This window comes from Salvelinus fontinalis, chromosome 12, assembly GCF_029448725.1.
Source record: "Salvelinus fontinalis isolate EN_2023a chromosome 12, ASM2944872v1, whole genome shotgun sequence".
Classification (NCBI taxonomy): Eukaryota; Metazoa; Chordata; class Actinopteri; order Salmoniformes; family Salmonidae; genus Salvelinus; species Salvelinus fontinalis.
The window spans coordinates 34626398-34649730 of NC_074676.1; the positions used below are offsets into that span (position 1 = coordinate 34626398).

Sequence of the window (23333 nt, forward strand, 5' to 3'; positions counted from 1 at the left end):
CACAGCAATATCTGCTGCAGTCAATGAACCTCTGTGGAAGCACTGGTCCAGCCAGCACTATGAGAAGGCAGGTGCCATCCGGCCATCAAAACATGCACTTACAGCGCCCCCCTCTGTCTGATTGTATGTTAGCGCAGCTTTACTTGAATTAAATAATATGTTGACCTCATCTGCATTACATAGGCTACCATTAATTGAGGTTGCACAGACACACATACTAGACAAGTTTAAATGTGCACGTTTTTTGGCATTCCTTACTCTTCTCTCACATAATTTGAATTATTAGTAATGGTTTGAGGCCCTGAGTGAATAATGGGACATTGTAAACCGGAGAAAGGGAGAGAGAGAGAGAGAGAGATGGCGGTGGCCCGCACATCTGTCATCCAGTTGGGTGGAAAGGATGGCTTTTTGCTTAGAGAGAATATGAGGAGGCGGTGAGGCAGTCAGCGCTGGGTGGAAAATTGTGGTAACGAACAGGAAGCCGCAGAGCGTTTGTGTGTAGGAGGTAAGGCAGAGGATAGCAGCACTCACGTTGGCCTGTTAGCTCTGGTATTTATAGCCTGGCTGTGGTTGGCACCAATATGCTCCTCTGTCTTGTCTAGTGCAAGAACAGCAACATCAGAGGGGCTGCAAAAATGTAAATCTGTTCAGACCGGTCTGGTGTATAGGAATTTTGAATGGAAAACCTTTGGTATGTATACTTAATATAGCCTATGTACAGTAGTTTTGGTTTATCAGAAAACATCCCAATCCAGACACCAGCGCAGCGAATTTGGGAGTACAGTGGCCATTTGCTGCCATTGAAAACGATGCAGATGTCCTATATTGGGTTAATAATCTTTGCACGAACTCTGCAAGTGTCAGTCCAAATCTTTCACCAAGTGTAGTCGGAATATCATGAAATAATACCACACATGAAAATACAGTATACCTAGCCTACCCACACTTGTTTTATTTTATTTGGCCTCCCTGTCCACTACGATGCTTTACCGCCGTCAGGTGGACTGCGCAAAAACTACTCGCTGCATGCACACCGTTCTTACTTTACCTCAGTGATGCGCACGCCCCTTTTGCTATTTATTCATGACTCACGCAGATGCTTATATAATGGAGCCATTTTGACATCTTTCTCAGACGACGCCAAACCACACAAAGGTAACTGTTTACTCAACCAATTCTAATCATTACCGGGTAAATGTACCACAATGCCTTTTAATTTCTTATGGAAAATAATTGAGTTTCTAATCAACGTTCGCTTTGCGATTTGGCAAGCAAACGTGTTCATGTCGGTGAAGGAATTGAAGCGATTATAACGTTAAAGAGCTAGCGTTAGCCATGATTATTCCTTAGGCCCCCGTCATGTGTAACTTTACTCGGTATGCAACGTTATTCTATTTCTAGTGCCAATGTTTACATGTTTTTTTCACGTTATTTGCCGTTACAACTGGGTTGTATTTCTAAGCCAAATTCGGTCTAGTAACTTGCTAACAACGTCGTTGGTAACGTTATTTACCTACAAAATGGCCGTCCGCTAATGCACGTTTCACTAGCTAACATTAACCGTTAATTAACTAAAGTAGCTAGATATCTTTTGGACGTCGGCGTGGCAACATGTTATTTTACTGCCGCTGTTTAGTTAACGTAAACGAATTACCAGATAATACGCTAGCTGACGTTGCAGGTTAGGCCAAATCTGGGCCAGGTCGTGTTTACTGTGTGGGTTGAAATGGCTAATGTGACTCGTTTATCGTTAGTTCGCCTGCTAACGCTTAGCTAGTTTGCAATCCTTTGTGTGCTGCCTGTTTTTTGGATAGCGCCTCTCTAGCTAACATCAGCTCAAGGTTATGGTGGGTACTTGCCTGTTTGGTTAGTCGCCATGGTTGATAATTTTACCACATATTCCCAGGTAACTAGTTAATTTAGCTAAATTGGTAAGTAAATTGGCCTGCTAAATTATAGCGAGTGCATGACGTTAGGTAACTTTATTGCACTAGTTAAAACACGGCTGCTGCACGCATTTCAAAACTAATGGAAGAAAATTGCCTTATCGCCTAAAATGTATGGCTTCATAGCAATTAGCGCTTCTGGTGCCATCCTTATGTGAAATTGTTTTTCTCAATTGTTTTTCCTTCAGTTCTTAAAACAGTGAATGTCTTCTAAACAGTGTGTGTAGGCCAGGCGCTTATAATTTTTTTAAATCTCTAGATAATAAAGATGTCTGACGAAGGAAAGCTTTTTGTTGGAGGATTGTGTTTTGACACGGATGAAACTTCACTGGAAGAGGCGTTTTCCAAGTATGGCAACATTGCTAAAGGTATGTTGCATCTCCAGGACCCGGTTAGCAGTTTGGCAATGTTGCTTGTGTCGCCTCAAGTGGGCTTCGGCCATATGGGTGGTTGATTTTATTTTTTAAATCCCCCCGCAGTTGATGTTGTAAGAGACCGAGAGACTCGGAGGTCCAGGGGGTTCGGCTTTGTGACTTTTGAAAACCCTGAAGATGCCAAAGACGCAATGGCTGCAATGAATGGCAAGGTGAGGGGATTCTTTCCACGGACACATGCAGATCTTCGACTGATATAAATCAGTGGTATTAACTTCTACCCCCCTCCTCCTTTAGTCTGTTGATGGCAGGATGATCCGTGTGGATGAAGCTGGCAAGTCGGGAGGAAGATCTGACCGTGGTGGTGGTGGTGGCTTCAGGGGGGGTTCTGGTGGCTTCAGGGGGGGTTCTGGTGGCTTCAGAGGAGGCAGAGGAAGAGGTGGGCATGGTTATTTAGGAGGAGGTAAGGGCTGGCATTGCGAAGTGGTTAGCTTCCGTTTGCTCTAAGTCACACCCCTCTTTTTATTTTACCTTGCTCCAAACTGAAGGGCCTTTGACTGAAATGTTCTTATTTTTGACGTAGGTGGTGGCTATGGTGGTGGTGACAGAAGCTATGGTGGTGACAGAAGCTATGGTGGTGACAGAAGCTATGGGGGAGGAGAGAGAAGCTATGGAGGTGACAGAAGCTATGGTGGTGGAGGAGACAGAAGCTATGGTGGTAGCTACAGGAGTGGTGGAGGATACTCCTCTGGGGGTGGCAGCGGAGGTTACAGAGAGGCCAGGTAAGACTTAATTTAATGTTTTTATTTTCTCTAAAGTGTTGACTTTTAAGTGATCGGTCAGCTGGTTTTAGTAACATTAATAGGCTTTTAGCTTCATATGTTCTCTTTCTAGGATAATCATGTACTTTTCCTTGGTTTCCGTTAACCAGCATTCGTATGTGTACATTTTTAGGAGTGGTGGTGAAAGTGGTTATGGTGGCCGCTCTGGGGGATCCTACAGAGACAGCTATGACAGCTATGGTACGTTTGATGTAGCCTAGTTGCCATGATCTCACTGTTGGTATGGACTATAAATGTTTAGTACGGACTGGACATGATTGCATAGACTCCCAGAATGGCCCTGTAAGACTTGTTGCTCAGTATCCGAAAGCCTGTGCCCTCTTGGATTAGCATGTTAAAATACCCAGGTCTGCTCAAAAATCCAGCTCTGCCACCCACCCAGAAGCAGAAAGACATTTCAGTATTTTTTTTCCACTGAGTCAGTTTTCTTTTGAAGAGGCATAAGTTCACGTCCAATGCCCCTTGCCCTGATGCTTTACTGTTGCAATGAGAACCTTATGAGAACTGTGGCACAAAATATGAATAGGTTCTAGTCTACTGTGTGAGAAATGTCCGAATGCTGCAGTGCCTTTACACTTGTGGCTTCTTCTTGTCCTCAGCTACACACGAGTAAAAACAAAAACAAACTTCCTGATTGCAAGATCGTCCCTTCGCTGGCTGTTTTTTAAAAGATGCGCTCTTCGAAGACACTTTTTTTCTTCTGTTTGTGGTATCTGGTTCTAGTGTTTTCTTTAACATTCTTGGCAGTATCTTTAGATTTTTTTGTGTTGTGTTCTACAGGATCTGTCATGGCAGTAATCCTGTAGCGTTTAATTTAATTATTGTAAGCCTTGACGCTCACTAAGGATCTTAATACCTTAAGTTCAGTATGCCCTTCTGGTGTTGCAGGAAGAGTCGACACAGGGAGAATCAAATTTGATAATTAATGGCTTTATTTGCAATGAAACCTGTTTCCACCGTTGACTCGTTATCTGTTCAACACAGCCTGATAGCTTCTACGACAAATTCAGTCTTGACCATGTTCCTGCTCAATCGGAAGACTCAAATGTCAGTAGTAAAATGTTTCTATTTAAGCTTATTTTCACTGCCGTTGTGAATTCTGGACTTTAAAAAAAAATCTGTGAAATTTACACTAGAAGCTTGACAAGCTGTGGTGTGCTCCTTCAGTTCTGTAATGCATTCCTTTAGTGTAACAAGGTAGGAATGCAGTGGGAGCACTGGTTTCCAGCAGACCACCTTGATATTGCTAAAGATTTGTAAATACTCAGTATCCAAAGAGTGAATGACTTTGACTGGCGAAACGATTTCATTGAAAGGTATAGGTGTTTGCAGCCTTCTGCAGTTGGCCTAAGGTACTTTGCTCTTCTCAAACGTGCATAATGATGGACTCAACATTCACGATCACTCAATGTTACTACAAGGATATGTGCTCTCTGTTCTGTGTACAAACACCCCTAATTTTTTTGTATATCCTGGCTTCATGAAGCCTATTAAACAATCCGTTGAAAATGCTCTGATTTCTTGTGCCTTCAAAGAACTTAAGCTTGTTCACACTAAGCCAGCTGAATGTTATGCAATGCGAGTCTGGTAGGGAGAGATGTCGTAAGTGGGTTGAGAGAAATGATAGCATAGTCTCAGCTGGAAAGGGTATTCTGAAAGGTGGGATCTCATTTTGGAAGGGTGGCTGAATTAATACTCAGAAGATGCTAAAAGATCTAACCTGAAGCTAGTCATTGTGCGGGGTTGGGGGGCCTGGGTGTGTTGCAAGCAGAATAGAAATGAAATGTCATCCTGGTGCTGGCACTGGTTCTTTTATAATGCTTCATTGCGCCCAAGAGCTCTACTATCGTTTTGGAACTCAACAAAGTCCTTGGAGAATGAAGTGTTGTGCCTACCGACACGTGAATCCGCTCTGGTGAATGCTGCTCTCTTGGCTAGTTCATAAGTGGAAATAGGCCAGTAATGTGAGGTAAAGACTTTTGCTCTCCTGTTCGCATCCCTCAAAGTTCTCATTTTGATGTCCATCTTAACTGCCTTCAACTTTAACCAACTACCGCTGTCACTTCCTCAGGCCCTAGCCGTTACTGTTCAGAACCCTGAGTTGCATGAGTACGTCCAGTAGCGTATCCTGTTTTTTTTGTTGAATTTTCACCCTGTCCCCATAGACCATTGGGACTACTAGACTCTGAAAATGACCATTGAGCTTTTGAAAATTCCTTAACTTGCCATGGCTCAAATATCCCTAGTGTAAAACAAGATTCTCCCAGTTTTGATCTGTGAAACTACAAGTACTGTTCTCCCAGTGATTGCAAAAGATGTCTTCATCTTAAAGGTAGACTCAGCAAAATGATGTTGTCACAAGCAGAAGTGCAGACATTGATTGGGACGCAAGAGACTACTTGGTCACACAATATCTGTGCACAGGTTCGCTTCACAGCGTTTTAGCCAGGGCACCAAAACTGAAGTTGTTGCGCCTTGTGCTTCAATGCGTCTAGTAGTTGTGGAAATTGACCCACTATGCTGTTCACTTTCTGCATGTGCGTCATATCGCTGAATCTACCTAAATTCTAGACAGCTATCACCTTTCTACTTTTGCTTGTCAAGTTTATCACTATGTAATTTGTTTTGTGTAAACATCTTAACGTTCAATCAACTTTGATAGGATAAACACTGTCTAATGCTGGAAGTTGATGCTGTTTAGCACATCTGTAGTTCATGTTGATAATGATAAGCAAATGCATGTCATATTCTTGCCCTCAAAAGCTGTACTCAACTAATTACAGTCTTGTTACTCGATCAGGTTAAACTAAGCGTTGGATGGGAAAGCCTGCTTTAACACGGGGTTGGACTTCGACGCTGACTGTTTCGTTCCAGTGCTTCCTTGGAGGTGGGTATTCTCTGTGTACTGAATGCCTTCGAGCTGATGTCATGGGCCCTGTTTGCGTTCCCCTTAAATTATATATTCATTGATCTGACACATTTTATTGTCGAATGCAGTGTTGTGGAGCCCTGCTTTTTACCTGTCCTCTAGTCAGATAAGATCAGGCATCACTCAAGGAAGGGTTAATATTTACAGTATACAACCAGTGCATGTTTTAAATTGGCTTGGAAGGCTACGGTCCCACTCAAATACATGAACACTGAAATCGTATACGACCTACATTGTCTGTTTGTCTAGCAATGGTACAAGTCAACTTTTGGACGTGTTCAGAAGAGTTGCATCCGTCAAAGGATGGACAGGTTTTTTTTTGTCAATCCCAGTGTCTACGACCTTGTGGGAACTCCCTACATAATATGCTTACACCAATCCAATGCTTTTCAATGTGGGGAGAAGTACACACTTGGTGGGAATTGGGGATGCATGCTCTTCTGACTTAACAGTAGCGTATGGTACAACTGACTTGAGTGCACTGCTGGAATTGTAAACTCATCTGTCATTTTACTGTATATCTTCTGACTAATTGTAACTTTATTCCAGGTTCACCACAGGATGGTTTGCCCTGAAACAGCTCCTTGGAAAATCGTCACCAGGAGATATCTTTAAGCCTGAACTAGAGATGTGCTGCTGAACTGGACTTGTCGTTTAGTCAAGACCTGCCTTGGAATGGGAGTGCATATCTGAACCAGATTTCATGTTTACCAAACTGGTTGTCATTCTGGCGTGCCAATGCAGCACCTGTATTACCAGTATACATTTTAATTTTAATTTCTGAAGTACTCAAATGAACGTCTTGGAAATGGAGTGGATTAAATCTATTTTTCATATTGGTTGTCTCTTGCACATTTTATAGGACATTCTTGTAATGTCTATTTTAGTTGTAGAACAGTGCACACAAGAACATATATTTCTGATGGTAAATAGACTTTTCATTCAGGACTACTCATTGGAGTTGGTGCATGTATTGATCCAAATATGGGCAAATGTACAGACAGCTGGCTGTAGTTGAACCTCCAACGTAACAAATTTACTTTATTTTTATCTGAAAAGTGTACTTAAAAATAAAATCTGAAATGCTATTCCTTGAGCCGTGGAGGGGTTTATCTGCTTAATATTCATAAGTTGGGCGTAACTGCAAGGGACGCATCAATACATATACCGGGAGGCCCCGCATCTCATTCATTCCCATCTGCTGCAGGTCGGTCGCAAGAGATTCTCTGTTTTGTCGGAGGTAAGCTATTGTAATAACCGTTTTCATAAATGTTTGTGTTCGTAAACGTATTTTATTTAATTCGGGACAGGAGCTACCAAGATTGTGGCAGGCTAAATGAGTGTGACATCACCCAAGGAGGAGTCTGAAGGTGGCTCAAGATGCAGCTAACTAGCGAGCAGGTAGCCAACGATAACATCCTCATGATACTAAATTGTGTTCGATGTCCGAATTAATGGACAATTATATTGTGGTGTGCGGAACAGACCAACGTTCTTGCATTCGCCATAATGCCAATGCCCACATTTTACTATACAAGCGAGCGTGCTCAGTAACGTTATTCCATGCAATGACGCAGTGATCGCTGGCTAGTCGGGGGCCATTAGCACTATCATAAATGGCGCCGTTGTGGTTGTTGGACAATGTTGAACAAAGGGAGGTGCACATCTAGGCCTGGGACATGAGGGGGCGGGGAAGACGATGTCGCTTACTGATTTGTACTAAAAACGGAACTGAATCGCACGCACTCATCTGCTTGTGGAGCGAGGACCGCTTTTTATTGCGAAAACGCAAATTTCATTGGCTAGCTACCGTAGCGTTATATTGGGAAAGAGGACGAGAAGGCAGCGCTAGCTACCAGGGGGCAGGATGGTCTTGGGCCTTTATGAGCTAAGCCCCCCCATACGCATTTGTTCTTCACTCGCTGGCACTTGACTGGTTTTTATTAAACTTGCTAGGTTACTTAAATTTTGGTAATACAACATACTTGGCATTGGGTAAAAATACAAAACAGAATCAAGCCAAACAACTGTTAAAAATAATGTTGTTATTGCGTGTATAAATGCACCATTGTAAGAATAGAACATGATCAGAGGGTTGTATCCAATAATAACCTGCTATCCAGTGGCGTAGGCACTGCCAGGCCCACCTAATCAGATTTAGCTAAACAAAAATCTCAGCCTCCAGCCCGGCTGCTAACAGTTCATTGCAAATAAATCATTGCAACCATAATAAACATGTTATTTCTTCCCTTCTGCAGTGGTGAAAAGGAAGGATGTCTGACGAGGGGAAACTTTTTGTGGGTGGCCTCAGCTTTGACACTAATGAACAGTCATTAGAAGATGTATTCTCCAAATATGGGCAAATATCTGAAGGTAAGCAGCTAACTGTTGGATATTGGGTGCAATGTAAAAAAATATATATATAAAAAAATATATATATGTATCTGGTGGTCCACTATTTGAACATGCTTTGAATGATACACGTCTTGCAAGGTTGCCTTGTGTCTCTATAGTCTTTAAATAAAATGTCTCTGTCTAGTTGTTGTAATTAAAGACAGAGAAACTCAGAGGTCCAGGGGCTTTGGTTTCGTCACCTTCGAGAACCCAGATGAGGCCAAGGATGCTATGCTGGCCATGAACGGCAAGGTGACAATTAAACCTAAACTCCGCCCTGAAACACAACTCTGTTTTGACTGTGCAACGACGATATTAATGGTGTTTTCTTTATTGTATCTCTCCCAACCTTTTCTGTGTCAGTCTCTTGATGGCAGACAGATCCGTGTCGACCAGGCTGGCAAATCTGGCGGTGGTGGCAGGTCCGGAGGCGGATTCCGAGGGGGCTCTTCAGGCGGCAGAGGAGGTGGAGGAGGATACTTCCGTGGAGGCAGAGGTGGTGGTGGTGGAAGAGGTGGGCGTGGCTTCTCACGAGGCAAGTTTGTTGTTTTCTATCCTACAGCATCCTGACTTTGAGTGTTCCTCCCTCGTTTGCCTTGGAGTGACTGACACCCCAGTCCCAACCCTACAAAGATGTCCTCACACCTGCGCTAGCCTGGGATTCTGTGGCTTGCAGAACTAACAAGAAGTAGCAGTGCGTATGCGTGCACCTCGCGACCTCTGACCCTCCCTTCTGGTCCCTCATCCTTAATAACCACTCCTACGTTCCCATGTCTTTTTGTTTTCCAGTGACTGTTGCTGTTGACTAGTAGCTGTAGAGGTTTGATTGAGACATCTGTTGGGCTACTGATAGCATGTCCAAACTGAAGAGTGGTGTTCGATATTCTCTTATCAACACATTTAACCATAAGATGAGTGCATGGCTGCTTTTAGCATTCCTTTGAGTCAGCTGTTAACTACAAGTTATATTACAGGTGGTGGAGATCGGGGATATGGTGGTGGACGTTACGACAACAGAAGTGGAGGCTCATACGGATCAGAAAGAGGCTACTACAACAAAGACAGGTGAATAGTGATACCACCTCAGCTACATAAAGTCACATTTGCATATGTATAGCTACTATATGTTAGGAAATTGATAGAATTTGGGAAGACAAAGGAAAGCTGAAGGGTATATATCCTATAGGTAAATCACAATGCATTTTAAGAAGCTATGTGCCCATTTTGACAGTAGGCAAGCACTTTTAGGAAGACCATTTTGAATTTAATGTTACTCAACTTGCTTCTGCTCGTCCAATTCTTGTTTACTGATGTACATTTCTTCTTCTGTCCACAGAGCGCAAGGAGGAGGATATGGAGATCGTTCAGGAGGTTCGTACAGAGACAGCTACGATAGCTATGGTGAGGCTTCTTATAAGCTTACACAAGTGTAGAGAGTCAGGATAGGCAGCCAATCTGGTGCCTGGACAGCAACATCCCTGAAAGCTACCATAGATTTGGAATCGGCCAATCAACACCAGAGCCGAGGCAGGTTCTTGCCCTGTATAGCAGCTGGATGGGCTCCTCTCAGATAACCCATATGGTCTTGGACCAACTGATGGATGAAAAGATCAGTGAAATTAGTCATTTTCTCAATGCATGAGGCCTTTAGTAATTTGTAATGGAGAAATGGGTTCCCTATTCCCATTCTTTCCTGACCATATTGAGAAATACACCCTCCCAAGTTACACTTTTGGTGTTTCACAATATGTGGTACATAATTCATCTTCAAGAATAAAGAGAAGTTGAAAATGAACCTAGTGGTGGACACTAGGTATTTCCTACAAACGAATGCCCTACCAGGTTAGTATTGGAAAATAGGAGTCATTTGGTGTTAAAGGTATGTGGTATAGGAAAGACTCAATATACCACTTCAGCTCAGCATCCATTCCTTTTTAGGGAGCATCAGTGGAAGAGAGGGTCTGCAGATGGGCCTTAGTGTACTTGTGTTTCCCTCCTTGTTGGAGATCCTGGGACCTCGTCATTAACCACTGGGCTTTCTCTTCTCTGAACAGGCGGTGCTGTTGTCAGTGGCGCACAGTGAGGCTGACTCCTGTAGTTGAAATATGTTGAACTGAAGAAACAATATGTTGAAGGCCCAGTTTAGCACTGCAGAAAGCCAAGGTAGGCTGACCTCGGTCTGCAACTGTCTTGGCGTGAGCTGTCCTACAGGGGTCATAGCATTAGCTCTCTACTTCCTGCTTTTCTTGTCATAAGCTTTTTCTCTCTGTCTTGTAGCAGCTTTTTTGTAGAGGTGTATTTTCCTTTGCTTTTTTGCCTTGCAGTACAAGGATCTGCACACACACTCACAATGGAGCCAGGTACCTTTCTTGTTGACGTCATTTGCATATAGTAGTAGCAGGATTGCCTTGTCTGTCTGCTCTGTAGTTTTGTTGTTGAAAGTTTTCTATCCATGGAATAAGCCGGCGTAATATTGCTTTCATCGAGCGGAGTTTGACTGCGCTTTACTAAACGGAAACAAAAAGGTTCTCAATCAGATGGCCTGCCTTCAGATCGAGTATTTGTCACAGAAAATGTAATTCACTCCAGCATAATTTGCTACCACCTCTAAGTATCTTCAAAAGGAATTAACGTTCAGTAGCAGCAGGGCCCCTTTCGAGAGATGAGCCCCCTACCATCCACAGAGTCAAGGTAACCTGTGTGTCTTTCCAACTTCTCTGCAGGTGACGAGGGTGGCTGGTAGGACAGTGGCGTCCGGATGCCTGTCGTCTGGGCACGGCCCCTCACCCCGAACCGGCGGCCCCATCCCGATGACGGCGGGCCTGGCCTGGTCCTAGCCCAGCGCCTGCTGCTCCGCGACACTTTAAATCTTCTTCTGAAACCCACCATGTAGATAAGAGCAGTCCTGGATAAGTGCGGGGAGGGCTGGCTTGCACTCCGAGCCACCCACCACCGGTCTGTTCCAAGTTTTTGTTTTTTACTTTCTGATCCTCCTTATTTGTTATTGAAAACCGCAGAGAACGAAATTTTCATTTACAGTTTTTGTGGGGAGCTCGAAAGAGCAAGGCTCATGTGCTGTAGGCCTTTGCCTCACTTTGGGCTGTGCACGGAAGAGGCACAAGCTGAGAGACAGGGAATGTATCTTGGATAGAGAATGGTAATGCTGTTGTAGTTTCAAAGCTCTGCTCTGTAACAAGTACGAAAATGCTTGCACTTATTTTGGTTGATTTGATTGTGACTGCTTTGCCACCCATTAATGGTGATGAGTCTGAATGAGGGAAATGTACACAAAGGTCTGAAACCTTCCATCACTACCATCATGTTTGCACTGTTCTACCTGACAGAGGGAGGGATGGTGGAGACGTTCTCTAGTCCACTGGGCTTGTTAGGATCGCTGTGGGTTCCGGTAAATGAAGAGGGCCTGCTCAATTGTTTTCTAGATCACTGATCTGTTGTTTGACTGACCTATCTATGGCAGGTTCTTGTCTAATTTATTTTGGTTTCTACTGAGAACGGTTTTTATTTTATTAGTTGCACATTTTGAATAAGGAGCTGTCACATGACAGTTGAGTACACAGCGGTGAATTAATGTGAAGCGGGCCAGTGCTTGAAGGTAACTACTACTTATGAGCTCTTTTCAACAAACCTACTTTTTATGAGGGTACAAATGGAGTGATTTCACAACTGTTCTCGTCATAGCATCAGATTGGTTTTGTATTTGATTTTTTTTTAAGCATTCTGTATCTTCATGGTTGTATTTTTCCTAAATAAAAAAAACTTTGCAAATCTCTGGTGCTGGTTTTGATATAGGCCACATTACATAGGCATATCCATATTCTTTTCTCAGTTGCATGTGTTTCAAAAAGAGGTGACGTGATAGATATACATTTATGAGATGAAATTGAAAGGAGTATCTGGGTAGAAATGAAATTATATTGTCTAAGGTACACTCACACCTGCTAATGAATATAAATATAAGTCATGCTGGCTATTGGAACAGCCCCACATGATATCATTATTTTCTGGAAAGTCTGGTAATAAGTTGTGGATGAAACTACAGCTATAGGGTTTATAGGCCATGCTAGTATAAAACAATTCCAGCAGGGGGCTCTATTCTGTGAAAAATACAATGCACGTGTAGACTGAAACTAAGGAGTTTTCCCGTCTACCTGTGGTCCGATCAAACCAATGACTCACCAGTATTCAACAGATCTAGAGGAGTGGCATGGCAGGACTGATATGTCTCAAAATGATGTAGGTTAGATAGGTAGGGAGGGATGCTTTGCTATCATGCTGCATTAAACAATGGAACTACATAAAAACGCCAATTCATTACAGCCGGAAGTGACTTTTCATAGCAGTTTAGGAGAGAGAGCATTTTCTCTAACCCTTTTCCTAACCTTATTAATCTATTTATCCTAACCTTAACCTAATTATCCTAACCAGTTTTTAGGGAATCTCATATTTGACCTTCAGGTGTTTTCATCTCTTCTATTTGTCACAATATTAGTAATCTCAATAGTAGTCATCATGAGACATTCTTTCCTGTTGCCCTCCAAATACATTCCAGACTGTTTTCATGTATTTTACATGGACAGTATGTTCTCCAGATGTGCACACGGGGGCAGTCCTGTCTCAAAGATCTTTGGTGTGTTCAATGTATTTTACTATATATTTTCAATTTACTGCTCAATGAAATGAACCGTTTACCAGAACTATGATTGTTGCCTTACTGGTGAAGGGACAACTTGATAAAAGCACATCTTATCAGTTTGCTCAGATATTCACAAAATACATGTGTCCAATAACATCACCCTACTCTACTGTTTAATCCCACAGTAAATAATTGAAGATTTAAAACTGCTGCAGCACAGAACAGGACTTGAAAGCATTGTTTGACAGATGGAAATTCAGAGGTTTCAATTGTTACTGCATGTAGGAGCATAGATGGCTAATTTCCTGCAATTCTACATGTTTTTCCATGATTTATGTCTCATATTTTTTATTTTTTTATTTCACCTTTATTTAACCAGGTTGGCTAGTTGAGAACAAGTTCTCATTTGCAACTGCAACCTGGCCAAGATAAAGCATAGCAATTCGACACATACAACAACACAGAGTTACACATGGAATAAACAAAACATACAGTCAATAATACAGTAGAACAAAAAAAACAAAAAGTCTATATACAGTGAGTGCAAATGAGGTTTATGATTTATAATTCATGTCTGATATAAAAACACTCAACAAAGAGCTGCAGTTAATATCAGAATTGGTAGCAAGGTACAAGTTAGTCCTAAATATTTCAAAAACTAAAAGCATTGTATTTGGGACAAATCATTGAAAAAATATTGTAATGAATAATGTGAAAATTGAGCAAGTTGAGGTGACTTAACTGCTTGGAGTAACCCTGGATTGTAAACTGTCATGGTCAAAACATGTTAATACAGCATGTGGCTAAAATTGGGAGAAGTCTGTCCATAATAAAGCACTGCTCTGCCTTCTTAACAACACTATTAACAAGGTAGGTCAGACAGGCCCTAGTTTTGTCGCACCTGGACTACTGTTCAGTCGTGTGGTCAGGTGCTACAAAGAGGGACTTAGGAAAATTGCAATTGGCTCAGAACAGGGCAGCACGACTGGCCCTTAAATGTACATGGAGAGCTAACATGAATGAATAATATGCATATCAATCTCTCATGGCTCAAAGTGGAGAAGAGATTGACGTCATCACTACTTGTTTTTGTAAGAAGTGTTGACATGCTGAATGCACTGAGCTCTCTGTTTAAACTACTAGCACACAGCTCGGACACACATGCATACCCCACAAGACATGCCACCTGAGGTCTCTTCACAGTCTCAAAGTACAGAACAGACTATGGGAGGCGCACAGTACTACATAGAGCCATGACTACATGGAACTCTATTCCACATCAGGTAAATTAAGCAGTAGAATCAGATTAAAAAATATATGAAAATACACCTTTTGGAACAGCAGGTACCGTGAAGAGACACACACAAGTACAGACACGCATATGCACACAAATGCTAGCACATGCACTCTACACACATGTACGTTGTAATATTGTTGTACTATACATTTTATATTGTAGATATATAGTGGTGTTATAATGTTATATGAAGTACTGTTTTATCTTTTGTTTTGTGTAATGTAAGTGCCTTAATGTGTTGGACCCCAGGAAGAGTAGCTGCTGCCTTGGCAACAGCTAATGGGGATCACTAATAAATACACATACAAAAATGTGATATCTGTGTGAGAGTGACTAACAAATCAATGGGGGCCCCTGGAGGTCAGGGCCCCTGGGCATGCCCTACGTGCCCGGTCGGTAATTTGGTGATAAGGCCATCTACAAGGTTTAGATAGCTGGTAGCCTACCTTACCTAGCAATACAAATTGTTTAGCTAGCATGGGTTAATTGAATGACTGTTAGTGACTGACATAAAAAAAACTGCTTGATGCACAACCAAATTTCAAAATGGCACCTTGTGTATTCTACTTTTCAAACTCTCATCAGTAAGTTGAGACCCCCACTGAAAAAACTAACAAAAACAAAACAGCAAAAAAAGTATCTGTATAGGAACATGCGGCTCTGGGCAAAGACATTAACCAGCACTGGTAAATCAATCAGAAAGCATCATAAGCACATCAGGATTCTTCACAGTATCATAATCATGTTCTAGGCACCTGGTTTACCAAATGAACTAAATGTTTCTGGTCAGTGACATATCAATTCTTCATGGTGTCATTGATCCAGTCCAGGAAGTCAGGGATGCGCATGTAGATGTAGGTGTTGTTTCTAGTCTTGGTAGACACCACCCCATAGGCCACACCGTTACAGACTGATGGACCACCATAGTCTCCCTGGAAGTAACACACATAGACCACAATACCGAACAAATGAAAAGGTTGCCTGGCAACTCAAAGTGAATTCTTCCGCTGCTCTACGTTCACTACATAATTCAGTCTGAGACTTCCATAGTTGAAGTCGTTTGTGGTGACGTCAAAATTAGGGATGTTGCACAAAACAAAGTCATCAGCGATTGGTTTCTTAATCCTGGTCCTGGGGATCCAAAGGGGTGCACATTTTTGTGTTTGCCTCAGCACCACACACCTGATTCAAATCATCAAAGATGACGATGAGTTGATCATTTGAATCAGTTGTGTAGTGCTAGGGCAAAAACATAGATGTGCACCCATTTGGTTCCCCAGGACCAGGATTAAGAAACACTGAATTTGAGTATCACAGCTAATTCCGAGTATTCAAAACACCTCTTTACCCACGTGTGTTTTAGCTCAACCCATCGTTTTCTAGGACCAATCAGAATGATTAGAATGAATTTGCGTTTTAGAAATCATCGGGGAGCTACTCATTGCGGAGTACCTCCCCGAGAACAAATTAACGTCTGTGTGCATGGCGTAGCGTTTGGCCAAAGCAAGGAGTTTAGGTAGCCAGGCAAATGAAAAGGCACATTTCCTTTGGAATGATTCATGTCCTCAAACCAAAGCGAAATTATAATTTCCTTTCATTCCTCTCATGTTATTTCCCCTTTAACATTACATACTTTCAGACGCCACTTACCTGAGCAGGTCCATTTAGTCCTGATGAGCAGACTTGATGGTTGTCAGAGCAAAGTTGATTCTCATCCAGTGTCACATTGAGGTGCTGAAGCACAGGGGAGCCTTGCTTTAGATTCCTGATAGTGTGTCCCCAGCCTGACACCAGACATTCCTTGGGCACCTCCTCATCTTTTGTCAGCGGGAGGCCAATGGGTCTCACACGGTCGGTGAAAATGGCAATCTCCTCCAGCTTTGAGGCAGAGAGAGCAGGTTTGTTGAATGTTACAACTTACATCCTTGGTTCTATAGTCTATTCAGCAAGCCTGGTAGTTAATTTAATGGTGGTTAACTGTTTTTTACCAATCAATTTCATACTTTGACATTGTAGTGACAATGTGCATGCACAATTTCACCTGTGTAGGTAAAAATAAAAACAATATGTGCAGCTTTAGGTCCTAGCATGGAGTTTTACCTTGAGTAGCATGATATCATTATTATATTCTTCATCATAATTTGGATGCGGAAATGCCTGTTTCACAAGCATTTCCTGACCTTCCTGACATTTTCTGACCTTAATGGATCTGCAACATACACACAGACAGAGGCACAATGCAATGGAATATACTGTAGTCTTACACATATCTGCAACTGACCGTAGTGGACTAACTCAGACACTGATTAAAAACATAATGTCAATCTACCGTATATCTTTTGATTCCCGCTTGGTTCAACATGTGCGCTGACATTTCCCTTACAGAAAAGCCACATTAATTTCACGTGATCACATGTGAAGTGTTCCGAAAACACGTTTTCATGTGATCATGTGATCTTATGGGAAGTTAATGTGACAACATGTAAAGCAACATGTGATAACATGAAACTACACGTGAAAACATGCTGTCACGGATTCTTCCCGGTACTGCTGCTCCTTCTGTGCACCAGTTCCGGAGGTCTACGTCACCGGCCTCTAGGCGTCACTGAACTGTTTCATTATGCACACTTGATTACAATATTCCTGATTAGTAATTTTATATATGTGCCCTCTGTTCACCATTGTTTTGTTGGTTATTGTTCCCATGTCTGTTGGTCTGGGAGTACCTCTGCGTTGTTATTTCGGCTTTCATGCTGCGTGTATTGTGCATTTGTTATTACGGGTCCCGTGTATTTATTAGAGGTTTTACCTCGCTCTTTGGTTTGGGTTACAGCTCAATATTTTTGGATACGTGTTTGTTTTGGGCTTCATCCCCATGCCTATTCATGGCATGTTGTATATGTTGGGTGGTGTATTAACCCCACCCCCCTTATTACTGTGCCTTTCTCCAATCATTTATTCAATGTGACACACATAAAGTGTTCCAAAAACACGTTTCACGTGATTTCATGTTTTTTCTGCAATATATCTTAATGGTGCATGACTACATTTATTGGTAGGTTCTCCATACTGCACCTTTTATCTCAGCCTTTGGTTATTGGAGGTCTTAGCCCTGGGCTAAGCTGTGTTTCACGTCTAAATGCTCCAAAGGGGACGTTAGAAATACATTGTTAAAATGTGTAAATACAACATTAGGAAGAGCTATGTGAAGCATGGGGTAGGATAGCCCTAGGCTAAAAACAGTAAAGATATTCAAGTGTGAAAAACCTAGAGACATTGAAATGGTACCCTATTAAAATGTTGTTGGTGAGATTGCAGGAAAAATCCAATTGAAAGAGTAGTTTGACCAGCATGCATTCTAATTCTAGGCATAGAGCTATAAGGTAGTGAGTATCAAGGAGAAACAGTTGAAGCATTTATAGGGCAGATAATGGAGGCCAATGGGCTCCACACATATTTTCTATTGGTTTTCCCTCACTAGATAAGCAGACATTACTGACCCCCCATTGCAGTGGGGGGTCATCACAAAGTCCTCTCTCACTAGAAAACCATAACAGCTTCATGGCTTCAGGTTGTTGGCGACAGCTTTCTCCAGGAGAACCATGTAGGGTCTGCTGTGGGGCACAGCCTCCTTGCCCCCATAGATACGCCCTGCGTGCACTGTGACAACATCAGCAATCAGGATCCACTCTCAACCCATAATATCTAAAACACCAAATGTTGTGGATTTTTCTTATTTGATACCACCTTGCATAATACCTGATTGGAGTAGTAGTAGTAGACTGCAAAAGTACAAGACCCTGAATCAATGCATACAGTCTGCTCAAAGTATTTGGACGGACACATTTTTTTGTTATTTTGGCTCTGGATTTGAAATGATACAATGACTATGAGGTTAAATTGCAAACTGTCAGCTTTAATTTGAGGGTATTTCAAACTCCACTACCATTCAAATGTTTGGGGTCACTTAGAAAAGTCCTTGTTTTGAAAGAAAAGCTATTTTTTCGTTCATTAAAATAAAATAAAATTGATTGCTAATGGAATATCAACAAAGGCGTACAGATGCCCATTATCAGTTTCCTTAAATAGTACCTGCAAAAAAACACCAGTCTCCAAGTCAACAGTGAAGAGGCGACTCCAGGATGCTGGCCTTCTAGGCAGAGTTCCTCTGTCCAGTGTCTGTGTTCTTTTGCCCATATTTTCTTCTTATTGGCCAGTCTGAGATATGGCTTTTTCTTTGCAACTCTGCCAGAAGGCCAGCATCCCGGAGTCGCCTCTTTGCTGTTCACGTTGAGACTGGTGTTTTGCGGGTACTATTTAATGAAGCTGCCAGTTGAGGACTTATGAGGCGTCTGTTTCTGAAACTAGACACTCTAATGTACTTGTCCTCTTGCTCAGTTGTGCACCAGGGCCTCCCACTCTTTCTATTAGAGCCAGTTTGCGCTGTTCTGTGAACCTGAGTAGTACACAGCGTTGTACCAGATCTTCACTTTCTTGGCAATTTCTTGCATGGAATAGCCTTCATTTCTGAGAACAAGAATAGACTGAGTTTCAGAAGAAAGTTATTTGTTTCTGGCCATTATGAGCCTGTAATCGGACCCACAAATGCTGATGCTCCAGATACTCAATTAGTCTAAAGAAGGCCAGTTTTAATGCTTCTTTAATCAGAACCATTTTCAGCTGTGCTAACATATTTGCAAAATGTTTTTCTAATGATCAATTAGCCTTTTAAAATTATAAACATGGATTATCTAACACAACGTGCCATTGGAACACAGGAGTGATGGTTGCTGATAATGGGCCTCTGTACGCCTATGTAGATATTCCATAAAAATCAGCCGTTTCCAGCTACAATAGTAATTTACAATGTTAGCAATGTCTACACTGTGTTTCTGATCAATTTGCTGTTGTTTTAATGGACAAAAAATTTGCTTTTCTTTCATTAGCAAGTACATTTAAGTGACCCCAAACTTTTGAACGGTAGTGTATGAACCATTTAGAAATTACAGCACTTAAGGGAGAAAAAGTATTGGGACAAATTTACCGTAACTTTACTACTTAAAGTATTTGGTCCCATATTCATAGCACGCAAGTACTACATCAAGCTTGTGACTACACATTTGTTGGAAGCATCTGCTTGTTTGTTCTGGTTGTTTCTGATTATTTTGTGCCCAATAGAAATGAATGGTAAATAATGTATTGTGCTATTTTGGAGTCACTTTTATTGTAAATAAAAATAGAATATGTTTATGCCTCTGTCTCACTCATCATTATTCACAATTCAGTCAGGATTATCCATAGTCACGGTAGCATCCACATTCATGTGGAAGTCTTTAGAAACATTCTACTCTCATTTACAATAAAAGTGACTCCAAAATGACACAATACATTCTTTTCCATTCATTTCTATTGGGGGTCTATGTAAACAGTGCTGTAAACGGTTCACCCGATATGGATGAAAATACCCTCAAATTAAAGCTGACAGTCTGCACTTTAACCTCCATAGTCATTGTATAATTTCAAATCAAAAGCGCTGGAGTAGAGCCACAACAACAAATGTCCCAATACTTTTGCAGCTCACTGTACATGTGCAGTCTAGGTATTTTTTATTTTTTTTACCTTGTGTGTAGAAGAGGAGTATCAGGAGCAGAGTACCAAGTTTCAATGGAATGCCCATAGTGAATGGACTTCAGCTGAGCAATTGATGTGATTGGAGACCTGTGAGAAATGTCATTCACTGTCTCCTCTTACATTTCAGCTTTAAATAGGCCTTGAAGGAGACCAGGAACTAATCATCTATGCATATATTTTGAGTGATTGACACTGAGAGTGATGAATGACAGAGCTTAAACCCTTTCCCTTTGTGTGCATGTCATTTATTTGAGGTTAATATATTTGCATTTACTGCCGTCGAAGCACTACAAGCAAGACACCAATAGTAGTAATGTTGAAACTATAGCTAGGCTAGTTATGGACTGTAGGGGTCTTTCCGAGCATCATGGAACTGAAAGGAAAGAACATAAATGCCTTTGGGTGACATTGAACAAATATCCTGTGATTTATGTTTTGAAGATTTATATGATGTGAAAGTCGCTTCTTGTGTGTGACCCAAGGCTGACTCGTAATTTAGTCTACTGGTGCATAATTTAGCATAAATCAAGCCATATGGTGGCCTGTGATGCACATACTGTACATCTGTCAAAATGTACAATCTAATGCCTCTCATGTAAAAACAGCAGACAGCCTTGAAGATTCTCATTCCCTGTTCAAGGTCATGGCTCTTACAAGTCTCTTTTTCTGCCATCGGACCCCAGATAACGTTATTTAAACTTAACCCCAGTCAAGAGAGTATCGAAATAGGAATTGTTTGGTTTTAGGGTTCATTGTACCCAGTGCTTTGTGATCCGATAGGTTTGTCTGGTATGGGGAAGGCATTAAAGTCCTTTGGGAAGAAAACTAAAGGATCAAGTGACTAGACTCTCTTATATTATATTAACCTGCACAGACGACAGTGTCATCTCAGAAGTAAAGTACGACCAGGCTTCAGAACCACTCAAACTGACCATAAGAGTTCATGTATTATCAGGTAGTTTATTGAGAACACATTCCCTTTTACAATGAACAGGCAATAAGATGCATCAGGTAGGAGTGAATCTGTAGACAAAGACAATAACAAATATAGCTAAACACTGCCCTCTACTGCCAGCACACACACCTGATTTAAAAAGCATTTACAATTCATCAATTCATCATCATGGTCAGTCAATCTACTTCAACCAAAAATGGAAATAAAATGATACCACTATTAGACATTCACGTGAGGCATATCTCAAAATCAGATAATGATGTATCTTGGAAGCTTGTGGGTTCTAAAAGGCTCTTTTCGGGTTGGCAAAAGGAGAAACTGACTTGAAAGTTATGGGTACCCTCTGTCGTTAAATACCATCGCTCAACATCTGTATTCGTTTTGAAAATCATCTTTGGAGGTTGATGTACAATTTATTCAAGTGGAAAAGTCATTTTGGATTGTAATTGAACTTCAGGGTCAATGATTGGATCGTGGACTGTCACACAAGTATCAGAGCTATCTGACTCAAGGATTTAAGTCTAAATCACTTTGAGGAATTTCCATTTTTTATTTATTAACTTTTACCCCTTTTTTCTCCACAAATTCGTGATATCCAATTGGTAGTTACAGTCTTGTCCCATCTCTGCAACTCCCGTATGGACTCGGGAGAGGCGAAGGTCGAGAGCTATGCGTCCTCTGAAACACGACCCACCACCATTAATCTTACACATTTTGCATTTCTCCCCTTTCTGCATAGTGCAATTTGTTTCTACTTACTTCAGTAGATTTCAGTTCAAAACATAATAATAGCAGGCGGCATGTGGTTAGACCATTGGGCCAGTAACCGAAAGGTTGCTGGTTTGAATCCCTGAGTTGACAAGGTAAAAATCTGTCGTTCTGCCCCTTAACCCACTGTTCCCCGGGAGGCTGTCATTGTAAATTAGAATTTGTTCTTAACTGACTTGCCTAGTTAAATAAAGGTAAAAAATATATTTATATATACCAACAAAGCAATGAAACAGTTGGCTTCTCTTCCCCCTATGACCTGTGTGAACATATCTACATCTATTAGTCGGCTGTCTCACACCCACACAAAGGGATGCTGCTTCCTGTTTACCATGCAAACCTAAACCAAAGGTCTGCTTTCTGATACTTTCTCACCAGATGACCCTCCTTTCTCCTTATGTGACCCTCCTGTCTACCTTTCTTGTCCTCATATCAGATGTCAACATCATGGGGTGAGTTAAACTGCTCAAGATATATTTCTTCATGGGATGTATAAAACCTACAAACCAGAAACAACCTATTTCCCTTGGCTAAAAAGGGGTACCCCTTTGTTTTTGGTAAGCATATAAACTGACCGCGTAGCCCCAGGTATGTCTATTACATACCTTCCAGAGTCTAGACTGAATAATGCCCCCTTTCATACCTGAACCACAAGCCTTTTATTCTAATTGATTGGAATAGTGTGCAACAGTGGGTTTTGTGAGAAGGAAAGCAAATAAGAGAAGTGAATGGTCTCTGGGAGCTGTGTGATGACGTAATGGGAATCACAGGAGGCAGAGAGGAACTGAACAGAGAGGAAGCCCAGCAGGAGAGGCCTTTATCGTCAGCTTGTCAGCTTTATTGGGACTGCGGGGATTGAGCGCCGCCCGGTTTAGCCATCAGCCATTGCGGTAGAAGGCAGGGGAAAGTAATGATAGTCATAAAAATCCACCAATAATGGCTAAAATTACATGTTTATTAAGAAGAAAGGAAAATGACAACAATAAAAGGAGGACCTTGATCATTGTGTCGCACATCACGGTGAATTCGAAATCACATATGTGGTTGTCACACCCTGACCTTAGAGATCCTTTAAATTCTCTATTTGGTTAGGTCAGGGTGTGACTAGGGTGTGCAATCTATGTTTTCTATTTCTTTGTTGGCCGGGTATGGTTCCCAATCAGAGGCAGCTGTCTATCGTTGTCTCTGATTGGGGATCATACTTAGGCAGCCTTTTTACCACCTGTAGATTGTGGGATCTTGTTTTTGGTACTGTGCTGTTTAGCCCTACTAGACGTTACGTTTTGTATTTGTTGTTTTTTCGGTGTTTTTTCGGCGGAGCAGTTGCCGTACCAGGCGTTGATACAGCCCGACAGGATGCTCTCGATTGTGCATCTGTAGAAGTTTGTGAGTGCTTTTGGTGACAAGCCGAATTTCTTCAGCCGCCTGAGGTTGAAGAGGCGCTGCTGCGCCTTCTTCACAACGCTGTCTGTGTGGGTGGACCAATTCAGTTTGTCCGTGATGTGTACACCAAGGAACTTAAAACTTTCCACCTTCTCCACTA

The 23333-nt window shown here is 41.7% G+C and overlaps 2 protein-coding genes and 1 pseudogene across 11 annotated transcripts; 2 read left to right on the forward strand and 1 right to left on the reverse strand.

Moving 5' to 3' along the window:
- The first annotated feature begins 1046 nt into the window (after window positions 1-1046).
- LOC129867230 (cold-inducible RNA-binding protein B-like) lies at window positions 1047-6927 on the forward strand. Of its 4 annotated transcripts, none has more exons than XM_055940491.1 (7): window positions 1047-1155; window positions 2206-2314; window positions 2426-2532; window positions 2618-2783; window positions 2904-3102; window positions 3275-6049; window positions 6641-6927. In XM_055940491.1, the coding sequence occupies exons 2-6, from the start codon at window positions 2215-2217 to the stop codon at window positions 3360-3362; spliced, it is 660 nt and encodes a 219-aa protein (XP_055796466.1). In that variant the 5' UTR covers window positions 1047-1155; window positions 2206-2214; the 3' UTR covers window positions 3363-6049; window positions 6641-6927. The 4 variants fall into 4 exon arrangements, with proteins under 4 accessions (XP_055796466.1, XP_055796465.1, XP_055796467.1 ...); XM_055940490.1 differs by lacking the exon at window positions 1047-1155 and having other exon boundaries at window positions 3275-3342; window positions 3762-6049; XM_055940492.1 differs by lacking the exon at window positions 1047-1155 and having other exon boundaries at window positions 3275-3342; window positions 5963-6049.
- Window positions 6928-7226: 299 nt separating this feature from the next.
- Window positions 7227-12271, forward strand: LOC129867231 (cold-inducible RNA-binding protein B-like). 7 transcript variants are annotated; one of them, XM_055940494.1, is made up of 7 exons: window positions 7227-7331; window positions 8350-8464; window positions 8631-8737; window positions 8849-9020; window positions 9460-9550; window positions 9822-9886; window positions 11209-12271. In XM_055940494.1, exons 2-7 carry the CDS (start codon window positions 8365-8367, stop codon window positions 11226-11228), a joined length of 555 nt encoding a protein of 184 aa, XP_055796469.1. In that variant the 5' UTR covers window positions 7227-7331; window positions 8350-8364; the 3' UTR covers window positions 11229-12271. The 7 variants fall into 7 exon arrangements, with proteins under 7 accessions (XP_055796469.1, XP_055796473.1, XP_055796474.1 ...); XM_055940498.1 differs by lacking the exon at window positions 11209-12271 and adding an exon at window positions 10540-11199 and having other exon boundaries at window positions 9822-9856; XM_055940499.1 differs by having other exon boundaries at window positions 7228-7331; window positions 9822-9856.
- A 1212-nt stretch (window positions 12272-13483) lies between these two features.
- Window positions 13484-20113, reverse strand: LOC129867232 (duodenase-1-like; annotated as a pseudogene).
- Between the last annotated feature and the right edge of the window lie 3220 nt (window positions 20114-23333).

Coding starts and splice junctions, on each gene's coding strand:
- LOC129867230 (XM_055940491.1), top strand. CDS start 2,215: ATGTCTGACGAAGGAAAGCTTTTTGTTGGAGGATTGTGTTTTGACACG. Junction 2,315..2,425: donor GTATGGCAACATTGCTAAAG/GTATGTTGCATC, acceptor ATCCCCCCGCAG/TTGATGTTGTAAGAGACCGA. Junction 3,103..3,274: donor GGAGGTTACAGAGAGGCCAG/GTAAGACTTAAT, acceptor GTACATTTTTAG/GAGTGGTGGTGAAAGTGGTT.
- LOC129867231 (XM_055940494.1), top strand. CDS start 8,365: ATGTCTGACGAGGGGAAACTTTTTGTGGGTGGCCTCAGCTTTGACACT. Junction 8,738..8,848: donor TGCTGGCCATGAACGGCAAG/GTGACAATTAAA, acceptor TTTCTGTGTCAG/TCTCTTGATGGCAGACAGAT. Junction 9,887..11,208: donor AGACAGCTACGATAGCTATG/GTGAGGCTTCTT, acceptor ACTTCTCTGCAG/GTGACGAGGGTGGCTGGTAG.